Consider the following 24,228-nt stretch of genomic DNA (forward strand, 5'->3'; position numbering starts at 1 on the left):
AAGAGATCACTGTTAAAACAATAAATTTCATGATCATGGTTTGTGGATGACAACGTGTGAGGGAACCAAGGTAACGATGGTTTAACTTGGAAAACCAAAACATATTTTTCACGGAGTAGCCCATGCTGCCAGAAATGTTAATGTACCCTCGCCAGTACGAAATCAAATTTAAAGAAAAGAAAGGCGATAAAAGCAAAAAGTATATTCATATGCTATCTTAAATCCGATCAGCTGGAGTAGTTTGTGGTTAATATGCTGGTAGAGTACCTAAAGCGCATGTGTCAAACTCAAGGCCCAAGGGCAAAATGTGGCCCGCGAGAGCTTGAAAGGTGTATGATTATCTTAGCATAAGACGATGCCACCTATGTAAGTTCCTTAACCAAGTTAATTAAAACGTTTCATCTTGTGATAGCATATGTAATAACCTAACATATGTGTACAGGTAATATTTTTTATGTGATAAAGTAATACATACCAAAATTATGGAAGTTACATTTATTTTATATTGTATTACTTTTAGTAATACAATGTTATACAATTTAGTTCTGTATTGTCTTATAGTTACAGTATTGACCCTTCCAGGGCAACCATACTGATGTAGCCCACGATGAAAATGAGTCTGACACCCATGACCTAAAGAATTATGTAATTTTGAAGACCCTTGTGTATTAGTAAACAGTCAGGTGCCTGGATCAGAGAGAAGCATCAATCAGACACTTGAATCAGACAGACACCCGAATAAAACCCCCTGAATCAGATAGACCTCTGAATCAAACGTTCGAATCAGACAGACACCTGGGTCAGACCTCTGGATAAGACTCCAGCATCAGACTCCTGAATGAGACAAGAGCTGTCATGTGTGCGGCTCACTCTGTGCTGTCTTCCGGTCGCAGTGGCCCTTGCAGATGCCTTTAGCAGTCTTGAGCAAGCCTGCATGAAATCTGACACCATGTGTGCTGTTTTATATAAATAGTTAAATATTAACAACGTATGTATGTATAAAAGTTGGTTCAAACTATGTTCTGTTTCTTTTTTGAATATTTATGAATAAGAGAATCCTGACACACTCATGTTTTCATGCAGGCACAATTCAGGGCACCTCCATACCAGGAGTTTCAGTGTGACCTCTACTGCAGTTGAAAATACTTGCTATCGGATCCATTGATACTTCATGTACGATGAAACACGTTCCTGTGAGGTTACAGTGTCAGTCTGAATGAAAAACCCGTTCATTTGTGCATAGCCACCGCAAGAAGGGCTTATGTGCTCCTCGCCGCTTGATTTCCGACTCGGGGAGCTCAGTGTTGCCGGGGTAGAGTCCGTGTTAGCTGCACTGCATCAAGATGGTGAGTCTGACAGCGAGCACCTGCACATCACGGTCTCTCTTATTTAATGCACTTCACCGACACTTGGAATCGATTCATGCATGGACATATTCTAAGGAGTTGTGTTAAAACATGCAGAGAATTCGTGAACGGGGTGTAACATAAGCTTAGCCTGTTAGCATGTTGCTAGCGTTAGCCAAAGCTGGATGTTGACTGCAGTCCAAAGATGTGGTTTAATCGTGACGAGTGTAAACACTGTCTACTCACATCACTGTTTAGCATCATTAAAAAGAATCGGCTTTATTGTGTTGTGTTCTAAATTAAGAATACATCGCAGCGTGAATCTCATTCATTTAGCAGTTAGCATGGCGTTAACCTGGCCTCAAGATACCTGAGGGGGAAGTCGAGGTGTGTTCACCTTGTTCACCTTGTTGACCTGCAGTCAGACTTCATCCTGCCCTCAGAGAGGCTTTTGGACTCATCACTGAATGAGGGCACATGGATTTGTATTGCTCACACTGATAGTTGACACTGACTTCATGTGAAGCATCATAGTAACCACCACCTTCATATGTCAAAGATGAGAAAGTTATGTTTAGCACTTGTGAAAGCCTTTTGTCACTAGGTGGATTTCTTCTCCAAGGGTGTGTCATACAGTTTTAAGGCATCAGATTCATCATTGAATGTAAAGCTTCTGTTGTTGCAAGGAGCTTGTAAGTATTTGATTCATACCATTCATTGTTTCTGATTACTTTAATTAGAAGAATGACAGATGGACTGATGTTTTATGAATTCCAAGGGAAATTCAAGGATTCAGCAGCCAACATACAACAAATGAACAATAAGACCCCCCCCCCCAACACACACACACACACACACACACACACAAATACCAGCAACAAACAAGCATGTTAGTAACCACGTTAACAGTACAGTAAGCACATAAAATACTTGTAAATTTAAAATCTATTGAACCTGTTACAGCAACTAGACAACTCAGGTATGTTTTGGGAATATCATTGTTTTTCTCACTTTCAATTCAGTAAGTGTCTCCAGAGTTTACGCAGGCATTGCAGGGTGCTGGAGCTGAACTGGGGTCACAGTGAGCCAATGCAGGGCAAATCCTGGACAGGTCCCCTGCCCATCACTGAGCAAACGCAGAGAGACAATCAATCACACACACTTGCATTCACTCCTACATTACAAAGAAAAGAAGCAATACACACAGAAAAAAAGATCAGTACGCAATGTGAGACGCAACGTGTGGTAGATGTGAATTATCCAAATGCCCACTCGAAAAAGGTCCTGTCATAGCCTTTTTAAAAATACATAATCAGAGAATTGACAATGTAAATGAAAAAAGAATATTTATGGTGCAGAACAATGTAAAGGTGAGGTGGCTTGCATATGATGTTTGGCAAGCTGATTCTTGTCTTAGTTTGTAGCGCTTGTTATCAAATTATGTCAGCTTTCAGAGAGTGACAGTGACAACAAGTGATGCAGGTTGAATGGAGCACTTGGAAAAAAAAAACAGGCTGGTCTTTTCCAGTCAGTCCACAGACTTAGTAACTTCAGCTCTTAAGTCAGAGTATACAAACAGCAATTCTAATTGTTATTATAGTGAATTAGAATATTCAGTCACCAAACACTTTAAGCTAATTGAGTTGTAGTGACTGAAGCGTGAAGCTAGAGAATTGTATGTAAACTAAGTTACTTTGTCCTGTGTCCTGTAATTATTCCCTCCAAAACACATGTAATGTTCTCAAAACAAACACAGCTGCTTTCAGTTGCTCCTGTCAACAATATGTTATCAGGCGAAAGCCAATAACATGTTATCCACATACTGTGCACAACATTTGTTACTATGTTGGTAAAGAAGTCAACGAATGAGCAGTCCCGACTGTGTTTATGATAGTGTTGTTGTATAAAGCACCAATTTATTCTCTCCAAAACACGTTGGTTGTAAATCCCAGTGCAACTGAAGCAAGTTATTACTAATAAAAAGAAAATCAGTCTTTGTTTATTGTTTAGATTTCTTTATTGCTTTTAATATCTGTTTTAGGAACTTACATACTCGCGGGGCCACACTTTAGTCCTGATCACTTTCTCTGAGCTGTCAGTGTTAAACACTTTGCTTTGCTATGCAAAACAGGATGGCATATGATGCGGTTTAATGGTGGCCAACATGAAACACAATTATCTAGTTATTCATTCTTTATGTCATGCAGATCAGGCATTTATATTAAAGAAATAAACCTATCTAGGTAGTCTAAAAATTATGAGGGCCATCGATGACCAGGAATGTCCCCGACTGTGGGCCCACATTGACAAAATACGATCCATTTGATACATCCAAATATCCAAAAGACACTCTCAAACTTCAAATACCTAGCGTTAGAACATTATATTGCACAAGAAGAAGTAAGTAGTCTCAACAGTAGTCATTTTGAATGAAAACTAAGACGTATTGGTCAACACAGCAGTCCACTTAGAGGGTTTCCAAGTTAGTCCCTGGAGTAAAATAGAGGGAAAGTGTTTCAGCTGTTCTGTACGGTGGTTATCACTGCAGCTCCCACTCCCCACCCCCTACAGATTTCATTTGGTTGTTGTGCGTAGGGGGTCAAGCGGACAGGGCAAGATAAGGGAGTCCATGCTGGCTTAATTTCCCCCAGGCCTGACATCCCAGCAAGTCCCCCACAGAGGATGGTCAGCACCCACCAAACTTCAGACTTTGTGCTTTTGACCTACATTGCATGACCATAACTCACATGGAGAAATGTCTTGAGTCAGAGAGGTTGTGTCTGGTCACGCATCACATCTGAGTGAGTGTGATTGCCAAATAAATGGCACCCACACTTCCTTATGAGATTCTAGAAGAGGTATTGACTTTGAGTTTGGAGCTTACCCCATGCTGGGTGTCACTGAGGATGCCCATAACCAATCTAAAATGTAGGTCTGACACACAGGTGTGGCTGGATTACTTATTCCAGTTCAGTTCAGCCATCACTCAGAAGCTGCTTTGAATGATCATCTGCTGCATCATCGTTATGTTTGTTTGTCTGAAAATATATGATCCTAAATTAACATCGTCATCTAACTATTAATCTGATGAAATCCACTTCAGTCTGAAATATAACGAAGGCGTACTGCAGTGTTAATAAATGTAAAGATGCTGAAGGCAGTAGGGGATCAAAAAAGTGAATTTAGCATTTTGAAACTCACTTTTGGGGCTCCCGGGTCTAGGTTGAGTAGATTGCATTGAGGTTTGTTTAGCCATATATCATTGATGGAGCAAACGACATGTTGAAACATCATTCAAGGCCACAGGATTTATTCGCTCATTTCCAGGTGATGAATTGCAAACTGTGATTCATTGGCACCAGCTCAGGGCTAGCCCAGATATAAAATTGTTATTGGAAAAGATAAACATATTTTATTGAGGATTAGTCTGGCGATTTGCTCTCTTTGCTCAAGTGTGTGGCGGTACAGATATCAATGATTCCTACTGATTGCCAGCCCACAAATCTTAGCGCACATTGAGTGGATAAAGGCACCGCGTGATGGGAATGATTCTGTCCTCTTAAGCCTAAGTGAATATTGATCTAAGTGTGCAGGGCTGCTGTTGAGCTCCTTGTGTTGCTAAATCTTTGGGCACTTTTCACAGGAGCGCTGGCCTGCGGTCGCTCTGACATGACCGAAATTGCAGTCATTTATTGGACATTTATACTCTCATTAATTAAATCAGCTTTCATCATGGCTTTCCACAATGAAAATATTGCAATTAAGCAGCCTGTATAATGTGTCATCGCAGTGTGTGTCAGTGATGGACTCATATCCATCCATCCACAGGCATGAACTGATGCCTTCCTTGTATGTTTTGTTAATTTAATTCAATATATTTTACAGTATTTTATTTAACCAATTAGGAACAAAATGAATATCTCAGAAAGGTTGATCAACCAAATATTGTAGGTGATCGTCACAATTTAGTTCATCAGTGTTTCATTGTAAATTTTTTTTAGATTTAATTAAAATGACCAAAATGATGCACTTTCTTAAGAGTACACAATTGATAATTGTTGAATAACTACCAACGGCAACCAGTGATATGATAGACATTCCAGGAGTCACTGCAGTCTTAATTAGGACATAGACTCAGGGCAGCCATTGTTTTCAAGCTCTTTTTAGCAAAATTAATATTCTTCACAGAGTCTATAAGAGGTAGATTTTTGTATTACTTTGTAGCCTTGAAGTTTCAAAAAGGTTGATGACACCTGTTGTAGAGAATAAATGTTTTCTGGCTCTTAAGTCTCAATCATCTTCATCTTTGGGTTATCAACCAACGTCAAGTCAGCACATCTATCCTCAGCTACATGTTGCAGCCATGCGGTCAGGGTGAGTTTGTAAAAACATTCATAATGCAGCAGGTATAGGGGTCAGTTGTTGGATATTTCAATGTATTTTGCACCAGAAGGTTTCATTAAAATTGGATTCATGTTGAGATTACTGTCATTTTTGGTAGTAATTACTTTGGACTTGTGAAAAAATAGACATTGTCGTCACATAAATACTGTATGTACTCTGTGCTACAACAAAGAGAAGCATTTAAAGATTGAATTTCAAGGTTATTGTGGTTCAGTTTTACTGTTCCAGCCCACTCAAGATGAAACTGGGCTGTACTTCACCCCTGAACTAAAAATGTTTGACACACTTTAAATTGTCCAGATGAAATGACTACTACTGAATCACAGTTTGGATATTTGCATGGCTCCACTTAGGGCTTGACGATTTGGCCCAAAATAAATTTCTCACAATTTTTTCTTAAAATAACAATGTACGATATATACTCAGTCTAGTTTTTTCCTCAATAAAGTTTTACCACAAATGCAATTATTGGTCAGATTTACCAACAAAATGCAACAAAGCAATGCGACCCTCTGGCGTCCAAGGTTTGGCCCACAGACCATATGTTTGACAGAGCTGACTACAATGACAGAAAACATGACGGAAACGCTGCCTCCCAGCAGAGCCGCGCTCCTCTGGAGGGGCTGAAACATTTTTCGCATTCTGAGCAGATTGTGTTTTTCTCCTCAACATCAGATGGGTGAAGTTAACAGTTCCTCTGCACAAATTAAAGATTTGAGATCATGCTCATTACCCAAAAGTGCCAAACACCACCTCTTCAACTTTTTGTCATTTTTGCCCGTCACTATATTATGTCTGAAAACCTGACATGAGCAGGGCGAGTTTGCAGGGAGGGGCGGGGCCGTGAGCGCCGCTCACGTCAGACCACATCTGACCACATCCTGCGTGGTAATGTTTTAGTGTTAGGGGTTGTTCAGGGCTGTTAGCTTAGTCGCTGGATGAGTTTTTGATGATTCATCTGTGCTGGAGCATCGCTGGGTGGGACATGGGGACGGTGGAGGGGAGATCGGATCACTGTGCGTCCCTGGACTGCGGAGCAACACCTGTTGCTACTAGCTGCTACTGTGTTGCCTGCTAACTTGGCATGGCTCTATTCCAGATGCATGATTGGCTCAACGCATAGCAGCTCTCATTAACGCTGGCTATTGGTATTCTCTGTCAAAGATGTTCTGTCAAAGACAAGTTATTTTGTGATATGCATCTTTATCATTTTATCCACCTGCACTCGCTCCACTATTGTCATGATATTCTAAATGTAATAAAATTGCATATAATTAACACTCTTTACAATTTGGGATGTCTGCTGTGGAAAAAAAAGAAGAAAAAAAAAACCTGCCAGTGATGTTTCTCAAGTTTGTGTGTCATAAGACCGATTTAAACATTTATTTACTCCAAGAGTGTTTTCAATCTGATATGAGAGCTTTTGAAGATCTGCTGCAGTATTCTGGGTTTTTAATGTGTTTCAAAGGCAGATTTCAGCATGCAAGCTATTCTTAATATGTGTAATTGCTTTATGGAATGGATGATTATTATTTAAATGTGATTTAAACCTCATCCTATCTCCACAGGGTGTGATCGGTGTGCAGCTGGTGGTTACCATGGTAATGGCCAGTGTAATTCAGAAAATCGTACCTCATTATTCTTTCGCAAGATGGCTACTCTGCAGCGGCAGGTAATGTAGAATCCCTTACACGCCGTCTCTGATAGTTCCTCTAAAAGCTACACTTTAATCTTCTCAGCGAACTCACTCCCGGGGAGTTTAGTTCCAGTCGAGTCCAGAACAATGGAAAGTCAAGAAGCCTATTCTGAGGCGCCGCAATTTGAAAAGAACCATTAAATAATTCAGCCAAAAAACTAAAAGGCATCAAAATATTGGGATGACCCGAGAGGACGGAGCATACAAACATATAAAGTTCCCGCTTTATTTTCTTTAATAAGTGTCACGTATGTTTTTCAGTAAACAGCCTTCTCTGAACACGTTTATTAATTTATTCATCTTGCCTTTCAGGGCACTGTTGAAACACTTGCGCCCCGAGCTGGAGGTCTCAGAATGTTGTGTAATTAATTTTCCATAATAAATAAATTCACACAGGGATGGAGCACAAGCTATGCTCCTCCTGCCCTCCTCAAACACGTAGTACTTGTCAAGTTGCTCCGACGCCGGGGTTTCTAAACAAAGAGCGAGCCTGAATTGTTTGTCCTCAAATGGATGTGTCTTAAATTAGCTCTTATTTCAAGCTGAGACCTTTAAGGATGAATAACCTTGCTTTGGTGAAGCCTCTCACAAGCGCCTTTCAGATGTGCATCCGAGTGGCTGATGAAAAGTAAAGCTTTGAGAAATTTCTCCGTTAGCGTGCGTTTCTCTTGTTTGGGAGTTAATCATGAAGCAGAAAGCCGCTCCAGTTTGAAGCTCGAAGACTTGTTCATAGAATCACAACATAATGTCACCACTTAGAGGAGCATTTTTTTTTTTTCATTCAGATTTCTGTTATTGCTTTGAAGACTGATGTAAAGGCAATTTAAGCTCTTAACAGGAGGTGAAACCCCCTCATGCTTACAGCGAGGGGAGTGAACAGAGAAGTCATTATATCACGCTTCACAGTATGTTCAAAGCCACTTCCATTGTTTCTCCATGTTTCACTTTCAACATTAAATATTAAATACCGTATGTCCAAGTAATGCCATCGTGGGACTGCAAAAGCTGGCTTCGTATTGTCAGTTTTCCTCCAAGATTCAAAAATATCTGCTTTATTGTGTCTTTCTTTTTTTTTCTTTCCCCCCCAACTCCTCTCTCGGAGTCTGATTCCACATCTCTCTCCGCTTCTTTGTTCACAGTCTGCGGTGGTATCAGCACCCTACGGAAGATGAGTTGAGGAGCTTAGCCGGGAAACAAAAAGGACAGAAGAGGAAAGACAGGTAGGTTTGGAAGGGAGGGCAGAAATGAAGATGGGCCATTGTTTGGTAGTTGGGAGATGCGGAGGACGTATGAAAAGGCGGCCCTTTCATTAGAGATGGGAGAGATGTGAAGCAGCTGTTTGAGAGGGATGGAAACCACAGTCATGTCTGCAAAAAGACGAAGCCGATGTGTTTGTGTGGCTCATTTAAGGCCCCGTTTGAAGTGCGCAGACAGAAGTCTGTTTTTTGTTGTTGTGTTCTTCGCGGGGGCCCAGAGAAACGCAGCTCAGAAGTGGTCTTGTCTGGTGGATGTGAGGAAAGTTGACCTGAGTTTTCTTGGGCTGCGTTACTGTTTAGACTGTTTTGGGGGGCTGACGGTTTGAAGGGATCACATCTCATCTGAAATCAAAGTTTCCCAAATAGCATTATATCTTCAAAGTGGTCAGATGTCAAGCTTTTATTATTAAAGATGATTTTACTTCAAATCTCCTTTGCAATTCAAAAAAAGAAAGAATCCAGAATGTATTCTGAAGGGCTGCAGGTGGAACTGGAACCATATGTTGAACAAATGAATTTAGTGCTGTTTCTTTTGTACTCGATTCTAAATGTGAATTTAAATAAAAATCACAACCGAAAGATAATCCGTACTGTTCCACATGGTGTCCCCATCCCAAGTTGGAGCGGGTTTTTCTTTTTTTTTTTGTAGTCGGCTCCTTTCTGCCTGACCCCGTATGAGGCAGGTCAAGGCACTCCAGCGCCACATGCTCAGTAATCCCTAAAAGAAAAAGATGGACCACTGTCCTTTCTCCAGCTCGTGCCATGCAGCTCGGCTCCTTTGTCAAGCGCCGGACTCCCTCAGGGGCGGAGCTCAGCTCCCTTTTTTCCCTCCTGTCAGGTGCCTCAGAGATGAAATCTGTCCGGGGCATGTTTGACCGGAGAGTCTTACAGTGGCATTGTCCCGCGAATCCAGCACACACACAGGGCTGAACAAAGTCCAGAACTCAGGAGGGCCAGCAAGACAGTTAAAGATCAGCCCTGCTGTTAGCGATTTAGCCTTACCGGCATCTCCCTCCTCCCCAATAAACCCAACTCCACTGCTGCTGACTATTAAATGAATGCAAGACCTGCCTTAAACCTCACTCTGAACATTTTTTTTTTTTGTCTTTTATTTTTTGCTTATGATGGGTTGTGTCCTGGCAGTCTTCTGAAAAATCTCAACTTTTAGCTCTCCACCTGAGACCACCATCCGACTCAAGATTTTCATTGCTCAGAGTTTCTTGGCTGACTCCCTCTTTCTTCTCTGTCCTCCTCCAGGAAGTACAATGGTCACATAGACAGTAAGCCGCTAACAGTCCCCAAGGACATAGACCTGCAGCTGGAGACGAAATCTATCACAGAAGTCGACACATTAGGTATAAATCTAAATACATTGACACTGTCTGATTTAAAAGAACTGTTTTGTTTTAAATGTTGTTCCCCATTAGTGATTTTGTTGTGGAAAATGAATCTCTGTGCTGATTGTCTTCCAGCATTGCACTACTTCCCAGAGTTCCAGTGGCTGGTGGATTTCACAGTAGCGGCGACTGTGGTCTATCTGATAACAGAGCTCTACTACAGCGTGGCTCAGCCCTCAGGAGAGATGAACATCAGTGTGGTCTGGTGCCTACTAGTACTCGCCTTTGTCATGTATCCTTACATCAGTCACTCCTCACATCTTGAGCTGCTTTTTTTTTTCTTCTTCTGCTCAGTCTCTCCAGTATTGTGGTGCAATCTGGCCTTTCAATTGGTAACATACTGATGCTGTATATCATATCTCTCCTGCACACTTAAATTTCAATTATATTCACACGATAGATGCAGTTCTTCACAGGTTGGCACAGTTTTGTCTATAAGAGAGGACAAATCTCTCCGTCCTGTATGGATGCAGCAGTTGGTGGAAGAGGCTAGGAAATGACAACTAAAGCGCTTCCTACTATTTTGCTATGCTGACTGATGGTTAAATAATATACATTATCCTTGCCACCCACCAAAGGGATCAATCTTTCCAGTCCTCCTGGCCGGACCTGGCTCACTGCGGTCATTTCCTGCCTGCAGTGGAGATTGGAGGCCCAATTTTCACAGCCCAACAGACTGATACGGCTGGGAGGGGGATGACAGAGTGGGGAAATGATAAAATGGGACTATGAAGATGAAGGAATATGTTGGCCCAATATATGTGTTAATGGGACACTTGATTTCAGTTTTCCCATCTCGGCTCTGATGACATGTTTAAGACTCTTCCCCTGGAGATCAGCGCCACTGCCCCGTTAACCATTTACTGGAGTTCTTCAAGGATATGCAATTTAGCCTGCTTTTTTTTTTTCTTCTTCTTCTTCTTTTTTTTTTTCTCCCCCACACTTGTTTACTGAAAATTTTCAACATGATTGGATAGCCTCCCCTTTAACCAATGTTGACAGTCTCACTCGGTGGGGTATTGATTGTAGGCTATCCACATGATCACTCAAACGTTGCCATTTCCTTTTCAGCCACACGCCGGCTCCAACTTATCTAGCGGATGTTTATACAGCTGTCTTTACAGCAGCAAGCGAAGGTTAGAGAGAGAAAAAGTGTCCGGCGGCTTCAATACACTTCATGAATTTAACAGAAAAGGAGTGAATAGCTCACTGTCACCCGAAACGCTGCGAGAGTGTCATCTCTTGAGTCGTCCAGATCGGCGGCGACGGGAAGGAGTTACGACCTCGGCGCCGCTCGCTGGTGCTAAAGCAACACATTCTGTACCCACATGTGCGTGGTAGCAGGCTTTGTATGGCACTAAAAGACTGGGGGGGGGGGGTTACATGGGGCTTGTGAGCAATACAGAGACTGTGAAGACGTTGTAAAGAATTTGGTGTGCAGAATAACTGTTTGTAATTTTCTGCACCACAGTAATGCAGATATGTTTATGTTTTCCTTGGATTTGCAACTAGCGCTTTAACATCAAACAGCTGAGATCGCTCTCTTTCTCTCTCTCTCTTTTTTTCTTTCTTTATATACATATATAACAGCATGCTTCTTAAGATGTTTTCCCTTGACTCTGCGCTTTACAGTAAGACCCTTTTCTCTCTAACGGCCCACTACTTCAAGCTGGAGGAGGGGGGCGAGCGCTCGCTGTGTATCACTTTTGCTTTTTTCTTTTTCGTCAAAGCCATGGCCATCCTCATCGTCACTGAAAACTACCTGGAGTTTGGTCTGGAGACAGGTCGGTGTGTCCAACAAGCTTTTCTCACATATCATCCCGACAGTGACAACAAATTTCTCTTGGGCTTTGGATGGCGATGAGTGAGTCACCGTCGACGATTTCTTCATTTCTAGGTTTTGCAAACTTTTCTGACAGCGCTCAACGGTTTCTGGAGCACCAGGGCCTGGAGTCCCAGTAAGTACAGCATCAGTATTCTCATGGTATCACTTTGGTTTCTCTGCGCTCATGAATTCTTCATGAGTCATGAAACTAAACAGGTATTTCACACAGTTTTCTCTTTCACAGGGGTCCAATATCGAAACTCACCTTCAAGTTGATCCTGGCCCTGCTCTGCTCTCTGATTGGTGCGTTCCTGACGTTCCCCGGTCTGCGATTGGCCCAGATGCACCTCGACGCACTCAATTTAACCACAGCCAAATTTACACAGTGAGTCTCCTGCTCCGGCCGCCGCCACTCATGTATTTCAAATTGAACACAGATTTCTTTTATAAGAACAATTAAAGAAAAGTAAATGAAACATGACATTCAATCAGAATTATCTTCCAGTGAGCAAATCCTCCCCGGGTGGCCTCCAGGGTCGACTGTGTAGTTTTTGTGGGGGGTACAGCAGCAGAAACAGAATCTGGGGGTCAAGGGGAAGCCTTTTCTCTGCCTGATTTTTATATTGCTTTAATTTTAGGGAGAGACAATGATGGTTCATCTTTTTTTTTTATTTTAATTTACTGTAAGATTTGAATTTTTTAAAAATGAAATGCAGCTGACTAGCACAAGAACTGTTGCAACTTTTTAATTATAGCAGTAGTTTGAAATGTTAGGAAAAGTCCATCAGTTTACATCAGGTGTTTTTTCAATACATTTCTAATTTACAAGGGAATAAAAATAAGGTCATTGTAAGTTTAAAAAAAAAAAAAAAGACAAAACATCAACCTATCCCATTGAGGAATCAGGTTGGCCCTTGTTTCCTGCCGTCCAGAGAGTATGAGATGCACCAGAGCCCCCGTGAGTCAGATGAAGAGTCAGATTCCTATTTCAGGACTCGCAGGGTGGCCTGTCTTTGACCATGATGGGGATGTGGAGCAGGGAGCACGCTGCATTCAGATAATCTACTTTGGCCTCCTCTTCCTCTCCTCCTCGCATTACACAGACCCCGTCACTTACAGGGGCGTTCTCCAGGCCCTTCAGAATATGCACACTGGTTATCTTCTCACACCTCTCAGGGAGTGAAGTGTCGATATTATGAGACTTCAAACTCCAATCAAAAACTACGAGCTTCAGTGACATAATTACTGGAAGTGAAGTTATTAAACGTGTGTTTGACTTTCTTTCTGCAGGACCCTGCTTCATATCAACTTCCTGTCCCCTCTCATCATGGTCCTGCTGTGGGTGAAGCCCATCACCAAGGACTACATCATGAACCCCACTCTGGGAAAGGAGAGTGTGCCTTTGTACGTTAAAATAATATGAATCCTGCGCTTTCATCAGCAGTGTTTCTGTTCTAACTTGAGTAATTTTAATAGCGCCGTCCAATGTTCTTTTTATTGGAGATTGGTGATTGTGTATCGTCTTATTAGGACACAGCATTAACAAACATGTGTAACTAAAGTCAGAGTAAATTACAAATAATTGAACATGGCTGACGGTCTCAGTTGTAAAGTACTTTGTCGGAGACTGCGAGCGATTCATAAAATGAAGAATCTACCGGGTGTGTATATTCATGCACCTCTTGTTGATTGATGTGTACGTAGTAGGCAAGTCAGTCGGATTCCCTTGATATCTAGCAAGCTAATTACCTGCCACTCAAACCGGAGGGATGGGCCGCCGCCGCCGCCGAGCTGGAGAAGATGTAATTGTGGCTTTTGTGCAGGAAAAAGGAATGTAAACAAAACCACAGCAGCCATCAGAAGGGACTTAATAGCAGTTCAATGAGATTAAAAAAAAAAAAGAAAAAGTTATGCGGCTCGTGAAAGAAGCAACGTTAACACGGGTTAAATTGGACTGTGAGCAAGTTTGGTCATACGTGATGGAAAGCTCTTTATCCAGTCTTCTGTCTGATTATTTGTTCTAAGATAGCATCTGCCATTTATCGCAGGAGTGTGAAATCCGTCTCGCGTCAAACTGTTTTCGTGTGTTGACAGCAGCTCCGATACCATCCAGGTTAAACCTGATGAAGTCTCGTGTTACACCGGTCTTGTTTCACCTTTTGTATGCTTCATTTTCACGTCCTGACTTTCTCCCAAGTTGTTGATCTCATTCACTTTTTGCCCCGTCTTTACTTCGGATCCCCGCGTCTCGTCCTATGATCCAAATGAAGAAGTGGACACTCAGTTTGACGACTTTAAACTCTGCTCACGGTCTCCCGTGTTTCTGTGGCCGTCAGGATGACTGAAGAGACGTACGACACCCTGCGGTTATGGGCCATCATACTGATGTGCATGCTGCGGCTCGCCATGATGAGACATCACCTGCAGGCCTACCTCAACCTGGCCCAGAAGGGCGTGGACCAGATGAAGAAGGAGGCGGGACGAATCAGTACTGTAGACCTGCAGAAGATGGTCAGTGGCAGTTGAGCTAAAAAAAAAATTAATATTCAATATTAAAAGTATAATGAGATTGTTTGTGAAACGTTTTCTTTGAACCTGCTCTCCTGTTTCCTCCCAGGTTGCACGTGTTTTTTACTACTTGTGTGTAATCGCACTACAGTATGTAGCTCCGCTCGTGATGCTGCTACATACGACTTTGCTGCTAAAAACTTTAGGTGAGTCGTCCAGTCACCAAACGGTTTCCATTTGTCTTGTTTTCCTTTACTAGATGAGCTAATTGTTGTTGTTTTGCAGGTGGTCACTCCTGGTGGGTCTACCCAGAAGAAGAACTGCCATGCACCCATGAAATGGACTCTGACTCCGTGATGGGGGCGGCGCCCGTCGTGGCCCCGACGCCGGCGTCAGCGGTAGAAACGGGGGCCCGGGCGTCGGTGGCCCAGCTCTCCATGGCCCTGGGGAACCTGCGGACTGTTTTCAGCCCCCTGCTGTTCCGGGGCCTCTTCTCCTTCTTCACGTGGTGGATCGCCGCCTGCCTCTTCTCCACCTCCCTCTTCGGCCTCTTCTACCATCAGTATCTGATGGCGGCATAGCCCCGCCCCCCCCCAAACCCCCCCGCTCCCATCGGTCCGACCGTGTGTTCGGCCCGATCAGAGAAGACTGAGCCGGGGGCGGGGGGCCTCGGGGGCCCGCTGACGGGCCTGCACCGTGACTTCTGCTCCCCTCCCTCCGACCGCCTCATGACTGATCATATCATCAGAGCTCCTGGTTCAACTCCCAGTGCTTCCTCCACAGACGACTGTGAACTCCTGACTTTGTTTCTACTTCTACAGCTTTTCATTTGGGCGGAAAGATTTATACGGTTTCATAATAGTAACCAGTGTCAGGTGTGTTTTGGAATGGTCATTGGGGGGTAAAAGAAAAAAAACCGAAAAGATTGCGGTTCGTATAGAAATATTTAATGATATAAATGTCCGACGTTTTAAATGTGGTTTGACGGTTCCATTCAGTCGGGGGGAATTTATTCTATGTCGACACAACAAAGAGTTTCATCCATCAAGATCTTTATCTTCCAGAAGTCTGTCCTCGAGAAGGCCATAAATGCAGCTTCTTCACAGCTTCATACACGTCAGGAGGACTCGGGATTCAGACTACAGTCCTTCTCATTTCCCTTTACAGTCGGTTTAAAAAATTAAATTCACTTCTGAATGATCCGTTAGCTTACATGCTCTGAGTTTCCTCACTGATACGGTGTGAAGAAGCTGCTTTTAAATCAAAAAGATCCATAATTCAAAGCCTTTTATTGAAGCTGATGTTCACCATCTTATTTAATGTTTTCTGTCACTTTTATGGAAGCTTAACGGCCGTGCTTTGGCCCCTTGTTTATCGCTTGATGAACACCTTAAATTAACTTTTTTTTGTTGTTTTTTTCTAAAGAAAAATGTCCTGATGTTCATAAAATATGTCATAAAAATGTGACAAAGTCTTAAAAAGTTTCAGTCTGGACCAGTGAGTCTCTGAAGGAGGAGGGAGAGAGCTGTAAGCTCACTGGTGTTATAGGAGTTTTATTGGAAGAGGAGGCGTTGTGAACTCACGAGGAAATGGCTCCCGTTCAGAAATACCTTCACGGGTTAACTCGCCATTAAGGACGCACTTTCTAAACGAAAGGCGTTCCTGGAGATCGGTGACGTTTCCTCTTTCACGGTAACCTTCCTGGTTTTAGCTGAGCCATTGTAGAAGCTGTGTTGAGGGAGGGGGGCGGAGCGTGAGCCAAGATGATGGAAAGGGAGGACGGCGTGTCCGTCTGCATGCGTGGGATCTCTGCTGCACGTCAGCTGATCGGGCATTGTGATCAAGAGGAGATGATGTCAACTACTGTTGATAAGCTACTGCCTTTGTTTTGTTTTTTTTTCTTCTTCTTTCTTTTTACCTATCCATTACTTTTTAACTCACTTTAAGAACAATTTTTACTTTCTTTTCTAACGGAACAAAAGTTCATACAAAGTCGGGGTTTGTAAAGTTTCTTTTTTTTTGCATTTAAAATGGTGCCAAGTTAGTTTCCCCTTCCGTTCCCTTCCAAACAGTTTGATGTCTGAGAGTCACCAGCTTGACCCACGACTCTGCAGCCTTCTGTTAACTGTGGATCCACCTTCATAAAAACGAGAGAACTGCTCGTTTTAGAAGGCGTGAACTGTAATCTTTCGGTGGGTAAATGTACGCACAAAACCGTCATTGTGCTGACGACACTCTGGCCAGCGTGATTGTCCAGTTTCTTCAGGAATGTAGGGTACGCAACGCCAGATCAATCACAGCTTCTGGTTTGTCTTTTCACTATTTTGCCATTTTACCATTAAAAACAGGTTTATACAGAAAAACACCTAGCAGCACCATATCGACACCTCCCGATGGAAAGTCTTAGCTTTAGTTTGTGTGTTTTAAATGATGGGGAATATGCACATAATGAATGTATCAATCCTGCCTAATTTCTAGATTGTTTTATTGAAAATGATTTGTATGGTGAGTTGATTTAACACTCCTTTTCCCCGCTCTATCCTTCACCTATTCTTTCTTTTTTTTTTTGAGCTCTCTCTAATACATGTTTTAAATCTGCCTCACAAGCAACGTCTAATGTGTCCTAATGACTTTTTTATTAATTGATTTCTTTTGTTTTGTATTTATTACTCTTGTCGAGACTGTAAACATTTCTAATTCAAATTGTAAAGCCCTTTATTTTGTGTCCGCAGCGTACGACGGCTGGAAGCCGGTTTTGAAAACGTGTTTGACAAATCAGTTTTGGATTAACCTTTTTGTCTGATCGCTCGGCTCTCGAACACCTGCGATACTTTCAGAATTCATCAGCCTAATCAGGCGCCCTTTGTTACCACTGAAAGTGTTTTATTCTCATTCATTGCTGGACTCATGAAGTAAAAATACACACATTGTTGTTCTTTCATGTATTTATTTCTGCTTTAGATTTTGTCTTAAATAAATTATGTTCTTTACTTTGTCTTTTTTTTAATTTTCTTTTTCACATACAGAGGAAACATGGGCTCCTTTATGCTTCAGACCTCTGGTTTTCAAAGTGTTGGGGGCGCGGTGTGCAGCTGCAGATGCCTTTTTCCTAATACAAATCAGTCAAGGAAAACAATTGATTTATGCACAGTTGAGATGTAAATTTACTGTACAACTAATAAAATGATCAAATTTAAAGAGAATGATGAGAGTAAAGATGTTTACAATTCACAAGCATCAAAATAGCTCAATACGAGATCTGCTTTAAATATCCTAGTAATGGAAACAGCTTTTTGAAATAATTTCCCCTTTGGAAAAACATCAGGATGCCCATCGTTCAACCAGAAGTGTGTGTTTTTGTGCGTGTGTGTGTGTGTGTGTGTGTGAGAGACAGCTGGGGGGAACAGTGCATGGTTCAAACTGTTTGAGGGGGTCTCATCCTCCTACACTTTGAAAACCTCGGCTTCAAACACAACCTGCACTTTAGATTTATATAACAGAAACATTTTTTGTGTTTCCTTTATTTTTTTTTTTGTTATCCTCTCACAGGTTTTGAAGTTTTTTCACACTCCTTTCTTTCCCCCAGTGGACCAAAGAGAAGAACTGTGAGTACTGAGGTGACCTTTCTCAAAATCACATGGATTTGTTTTAGCGATATCCTGATCCATACAAGAGAATGACACAAGAAATCCTTCACCAAAGACATCTTTGTAAAAAAAAAATATGTGATTCAGTGTGTTTCCCCTCCTTCCCGCCATATCATAGCAGCTGTAGTCGTCTAAATGTCACAGGAAACAGTCATTTCTTTTTCTGTGTTGCAGCGGTGTTCACTTTATTGAGCTAGTTTGTTGTTTTTGTTTTAAGAAAATAAATCATTTTTCTTACCTTTAATTTGCTTTTATACTGAGTCAGAGTGTGGGAAACTTCAATAACTTGAATAAAGTCATGTTGTTCTTATAAATGTATATCTTCTTGGCTTGACGGGAGAGATGCTGGATGCTTCATTAAACGTATTGTTCTTTCAGATTCAGGTGAAATCAAAGAAAATTGTATGTTTCTCTCAAAAGTTCTGTTTTTCTACGGTGTGAATCGCAGGTTAAAAGCCTTTAAGGCGCTTTTTCCAAAGCTGCGTTTCTTCTTCTCGTCGGATCTTCAAGGTCTCAAGTAAAATTAATTAGTAGGGCTTTTTTGTCCTCTTTTTTTGTGGTGGGGGGGCCACGTTTAATGGCTTTTGTATAATGGCACTCCTCAGACTGCAGTTGTGCTTTAGCATCACTCCACTCATGAAATGCATCCTCATGCAAACTATCATTGATTTAGCCGGTCAATGGCCATCGATTTGCTTTTTTTTTTTTTTTTTAAACTCCGCCCGCCGTCTCTTTTCTTGTGGGAAAGGATAGCGGAGGAGATCGAGGATTGGGACGACAAACGCTCCCAAACTCCCTTTAATGCACGCCATTCTCTGGGAAGAACGTCGGGCCGGTTAATACAGGCCTCGAGTGCCATTGTTCACGTGAGCGGGAAAACTGGGCCGATGCATTCATTCATAGGTAGACAGATCAATAAGACAGCTTCCAAAACAAACCAGTGGAGAGGCTCCTTTATCCCCCTTGAGTGGGGCCTATTCACAGAGGTCCCTTCTCCACAGAGCGGCGTGGAACTCCCGATTCAGGACGGGCAGCGCCGACCCCCGCCCCTTCTCCATCCCCGACGCCGCCAGAAGAAGTGAGAAGCTTCTGAAGAGGTGACGCTATAATAGTGGGCTTTCTGTCCGACACAGAGGGGTGATCCCATCCTCATGCTGATTGTGAGAAGCGGCGGCCATACTTACATGATTGACCTGACCTTGTACCGTGAATGGCCTCGAGGAGAGCACTCTACATGGCTTGAACTCCTCTGACCTATTTTTACTTTTTTCCTTTTTTTAAGCTTTCTTTATAGCGATACCTTGAAATTATAAGGAAGGTTAAAAAAAAAAACAACAACACACACACACACACACAACATGAGTGCCAATTACAGATTGACCGACAGAGATCAGCATGTAGCAATCATCTTAAATGTAATACTTGTAATTATCCGAAGCAGAACAGGTAGCAAAAACATTGAAATGTCTTTTTTTCAGTCTTTTTCAAAAGTTAGTAACATTTAAGAAAAAGGTGAAAATAGTTATGAGGCTTATTTAGCATGTAGCAGATATTTTTCCTTTTGAACTTTGAAAAGTTCACTTTTTAAGGAGACAGAAGATGACACAAGTTATGATTGAAAGAAATATTTTATTAGTAAGTGAGATGAGTTTACTGAAAGGTAACAGAAAGACTCCCTTCGAGTGACGACGAGGCTGTTTTGACAGAGAAGAAAAACAGTTTTCTGAACAAAATACACACATTTTACATGATTTCATCCCAAAATAGTCCAAATTAATCATTTCCTTTATTTTAGATTAACACCAGCATAACAATCCAAAGGTTCCACATTGTAACCTGCAACATTTGGTACATTTCATCGTCCATTTAAAGCATTTTCTTCATCGTTCTCATGTCATCGTTACACTCTACTGACCCTCTACATTAATTAGTGTTTTTCAGTCCATCTTGCAGAGGCTTCCAGTGAGGAGCAGCAAAAACATTGATAGGGGCAAAAATGTGATAACCCTCTCGCCGTGTAAACCACGTTTATATCTTGTCATAGTTAAAATTTGAGGTCTGCTGCCTTGTGCTGGAACTCTGAAACGGCTGAGCGCCCCTGCTGTAATCACCACTGCTCTTACATTAGTTCGTCTCAGATGAACATCGGTCCTCTGGGGTTTCCTCGCTTCATTGTTGTTGGTGTTTAATTAGCAGCTCTCCTGATAGACACTGTACCGCAGCGCATGTGTGTGTGTGTGTGTGTGTGTGTGTGTGTGTGTGTGTGTGTGTGTGTGTGTGTGTGTGTGTGTGTGTGTGTGTGTACATTAAGGGCCTAAATGTATAGCTTCTCTGTGAATGTAAAATATGTCATTGTGCTGTTTTGAATCATCATCGCGGTTTATATTAGATTATTATTTCTCATAATGTCTCACAAAGGCGTGCTGCTCATCGTTCACGCACATCAACCTGTTTCGGGAGGACTTGTTTCATACCAGCTGTATTAGTATCATTTAACTCATCCTGTAATCCTGTATCATCAAGACGCATTTAAATTCAGCATTACACTCTTCCGGAGGGAAATATGTGCTCAACAAGAAAAGAAGAAAGAAAAAGATTTTCATATTTAATGTATTCCACGATTTACTTTAAAAAAAATATATGCTTAGCCGAAGATTAATGGTGCTTTTCAAATTAATTAGCAAAAGCTTAATGTCTTGTGGAGAAAAAGCAGGGCATTAAGCTGACAGGAACTTAATAGATTTTTCAAGGAATTCGCTTGGAAAAAAAAAATACATGCATTATATATTTAATTATTTAAAAGAAAAGCTCTTTCTGTGTCCCATTTCCTTGAATGCAGAAGGTACTGTAGATGCCCCTCTTAACAACAATAATAATGTATAAAAAAACAGAGTGGACTGCCCTCTAGTGCCACCGGCTGAGTGTGACAGAGTGTGGCGGGGGGGAGGGGGAGAGCCAGCTTGTTTGGAGCATTAGCAGGATGCCTGCCTTTCAGTGGCCGTCCAATCACAGAGCGCCGTGGCGACTCCTTCATACATCCCCTGGAACAAGGTGGCGAATGCAAATGCCTCCGAGATCAAGGTTTCTCCTTGGCGATGGTGCAGCACTTGTTTCTCGCCTTTCATGTCCAAATGATGATGGCGATAATACGAGGGGAGGACAGGCCTCAGATTGAGCCAAAGGGGAGGAATGAGCATCGATGAGATCTTTGATATGAAATGCTGCATCACATGATATTAGTGTCATTCACGCCGCAGTCTGATTGACAGTTTATTAGAAAAATTGTGAGAAATGCACCATTGTCTTCATCCATTTTTCATGTTTGAGTTGCTGACACTTTGATGCACTTTGGCAAACGTGGCGCTCGAACTAGGACAAAGGAGCTGCAGCCGACATCGCATTTCCTTCTCAGGGATTTTCTCCTTTCTACTCCAATGAAAGAATTAATACTGTAACAAACATTTCTTCCAATAATTGCTTCCTTTGTGGCTCCACACTCGCAATTGCACTTATACAAACGCTCACATATTGGCGTGCATAAAGACACGCGCACGCAACTCGAATCTGCATCATTTTGCTCGGCGGACCCTGTTGTCGTGCGTGCCTCAGGTCGAATGGAGTTAATTTTCAGTGTTATATTTTATTAGGATGATGATGCAGACCGCATTCACGGAGCACTTCAACCTCCAGGTCCTCCCACACGTCGCTGTAAAGTCAGCCTATGTTCCTAATTAAGACAATGCAGCCGTGCGCTGTTTTCAGGAACTGGCAATGACTGGAATGAAGGTGGTAAATTCTGAACATTGCTTTGGACAAAAGGAGAAATTTAGTTGGAGCCTGTCGATTAGCTTTACCTTAACCTGCATGGTTTCTTTGCAGATCAGTTCAGATTATATATTGATAAATGAACTCTATATGTACTGATATATATTGGAGATTTTTTTTTTTTTTTTTCAGAGAAAAAACTTGTTTCCAAGAACCCTAAAGCTTTGTTTTGTGCTGAGATTTGAGGACTTAATGTGTGATCGGTCAGTCTGGTTTCCAGCATTTACTCATTTGGAAGCTGCAGGCGGCTGAAAGAAAAGACAAGAAAAACTTGCATTCTTACAAGATTCATATTTTGCCCAAACTCCGAATGAGGTAATTCCATAAAAATTCAAAATCTTATCAATCCTCAGATCCTAAACACGGATTTTTTTCATTTTGTTTGATCTCGCCGGTCGATGATGAGAAGGTCACTTATCGACACCCTGTTGCTTCAGGCAGCCGCTGACCTCTGGCTGCGACCTGTGGCAGGAAGAGGGAGGGAGGGAGGTCACCGGGGTCCTCTGGAGTGGTCCCGGGGGACGGTGGCCTCTGGACGGCGGGCCCCCCTCCGGCCTGCAGCCTCCAGCCTGCGCTCCATTCTGATACACCGCACTGCTGGACGGGAGCGAGAACATGCAGGAGAGAAAGATGTTTGTGACTGAGGCGAGGAATACATATTTATGCTTCAAGAGTGGATGTTTCTGCACGAGGCATTTGCAAAATTATTTCTTGTGTCTGCTCCTGTATGCGATTTTTTTTTTTTTTTTTTTCATCTTTTCTTCCTAAGCCAGCTCCAGACACACTCTGGAGACTACCTATGGGCGGGGGAAAAAAAATGAAAGGTAACTTTTTTTCATCCAGCAATATTTCACTCAATAATATGAAAAAGAGCAGCTATAGAAAATGTTGCATTATCAATTTTGTTTCTAATGAAAGATTGAAAATTATATATCACTTTTAGCACATTAGAAGGAGAATATAACATGAAAATGCCCAATTTCTTTTGAAGGTATTTCTTTTATTATTCCTACAAAAAGACTATTATCTAGTGGCGGTGAATGCATATTAAGCAACAAACGCAACTATCATTCATCTTCCGCAATACATAGCTGTAAATTATGGCATTATCTCTGCTGCCATGGAGGAGAGAAGTGGGGGGAAAAAAAGAAAAGCTGAGATGGGCATGAGGGCGGGTGTTGAAAAATAAAGAAAAAAAAATCAAGAGAAACCCCACACACCCACACACACACACACACACACACTCACAGAGCTCAGTGAGAAAGATTATGCTCGGCCTTATCCAGTAGGGCCTGTCAGATTTATTTCCAACATCAAGGGAGGCTCTGCTCTCTGCAGCCCCGTCCGTCAGCGCTCTGCCCGGCGTCTGAGTGGTCAGAGTCCTGGACGGAGAGTGGGAGCGGGCTGGAGGAGGTGTGTGGGTCTGCGTTCGGACCCGGGAGGGGGGGCGGGGGGTCATCTAAAAGAGGAGCGGTTGCCAGGGCACACGGGCCTGTGGCATTCTGCACTGTCTGGCATCCCAGCATGCACTGGGAGCACTAGTCACCAGCGGAGGTGAAAAGCACTGTCACGAAGATGAAAGGGGGCTTCCCCCCGTCCTCTGATCTGCGAGAGAAAAATGAAAAAGACAGACGAATATGGGGAGAGAGCCGGGGAGGAATTTTAGAAAGCGTAAAATCGCTCTCACTGTATTTCATGTCAATATGTCTCACATTTGAAATCCTTATTATAGATTGGGTGTGGAAAAAAGGGATGTGCTTTCATTGTTCAGGGACATGTCCTGTCACAGACACACACACACACACACACACACATACACACACACACACACACACACACACACACACATTATTCCTCTTGCCCAGGCGCCTGTGCCACACCAGCCACCTCTGTCGTTCTGCAATGTGTAACCTAGCAACTATTTAATTAAAATAGCATCAGCAAGGATAGAGGCTTCCCCCCCCCCTCTCCCTTGCAAGGATTTCCTCCAATCTCAATGCTTTACAGCACATCATGAATCAAAAGTGACGCCATGTCTCCCAATGTATTGTACACTACACCCCTTACATCCCCTTCTTTGTTTCTGCGTTTGGTTATTCAAAAAAAGAAGAAGAAGAAAGAAAGAGCAGGCTAAAACTGACACTCGATTGGTAAAATCTACCTGATGGAGGATATCTGACACGCTGGCACTACATCCATCCCTTCACTGGCCAGAGATTTAATGCGGGACATTACTATGCCACACAGTTGTACAAACAAGGCCATCACCTCGCCGTCCTTCAGGGTAGTCTATCAGGAATAATAGAATGCCTCCTCTTCAAACC

General features: G+C 42.4%; 1 protein-coding gene across 2 annotated transcripts; it reads left to right on the plus strand.

Moving 5' to 3' along the window:
* Positions 1 to 1,114: 1,114 nt before the first annotated feature.
* Positions 1,115 to 24,027, plus strand: tmem161b (transmembrane protein 161B). Of its 2 annotated transcripts, XR_003932535.1 has the most exons (13): positions 1,115 to 1,346; positions 7,319 to 7,422; positions 8,586 to 8,666; positions 9,960 to 10,057; positions 10,175 to 10,331; positions 11,732 to 11,883; positions 11,997 to 12,057; positions 12,169 to 12,309; positions 13,215 to 13,328; positions 14,261 to 14,435; positions 14,542 to 14,638; positions 14,718 to 15,333; positions 24,012 to 24,027. XR_003932535.1 is itself a non-coding variant. In XM_030104349.1 (12 exons), exons 1-12 carry the CDS (start codon positions 1,344 to 1,346, stop codon positions 15,011 to 15,013), a joined length of 1,479 nt encoding a protein of 492 aa, XP_029960209.1. In that variant the 5' UTR covers positions 1,115 to 1,343; the 3' UTR covers positions 15,014 to 17,081. The 2 variants fall into 2 exon arrangements, 1 of the variants encoding a protein (XP_029960209.1); XM_030104349.1 differs by lacking the exon at positions 24,012 to 24,027 and having other exon boundaries at positions 14,718 to 17,081.
* Positions 24,028 to 24,228: the final 201 nt, after the last annotated feature.

The sequence above is a fragment of the Salarias fasciatus genome, chromosome 12 (assembly GCF_902148845.1).
Source record: "Salarias fasciatus chromosome 12, fSalaFa1.1, whole genome shotgun sequence".
In the NCBI taxonomy this organism is placed as follows: Eukaryota; Metazoa; Chordata; class Actinopteri; order Blenniiformes; family Blenniidae; genus Salarias; species Salarias fasciatus.

Bases quoted from the DNA above. Each gene is read 5' to 3' on its own strand.
- tmem161b (XM_030104349.1), top strand. The intron at 10,332-11,731 runs GTATCCTTACAT...TGCGCTTTACAG, and splicing joins CTAGTACTCGCCTTTGTCAT to TAAGACCCTTTTCTCTCTAA. The intron at 14,639-14,717 runs GTGAGTCGTCCA...GTTGTTTTGCAG, and splicing joins TTTGCTGCTAAAAACTTTAG to GTGGTCACTCCTGGTGGGTC.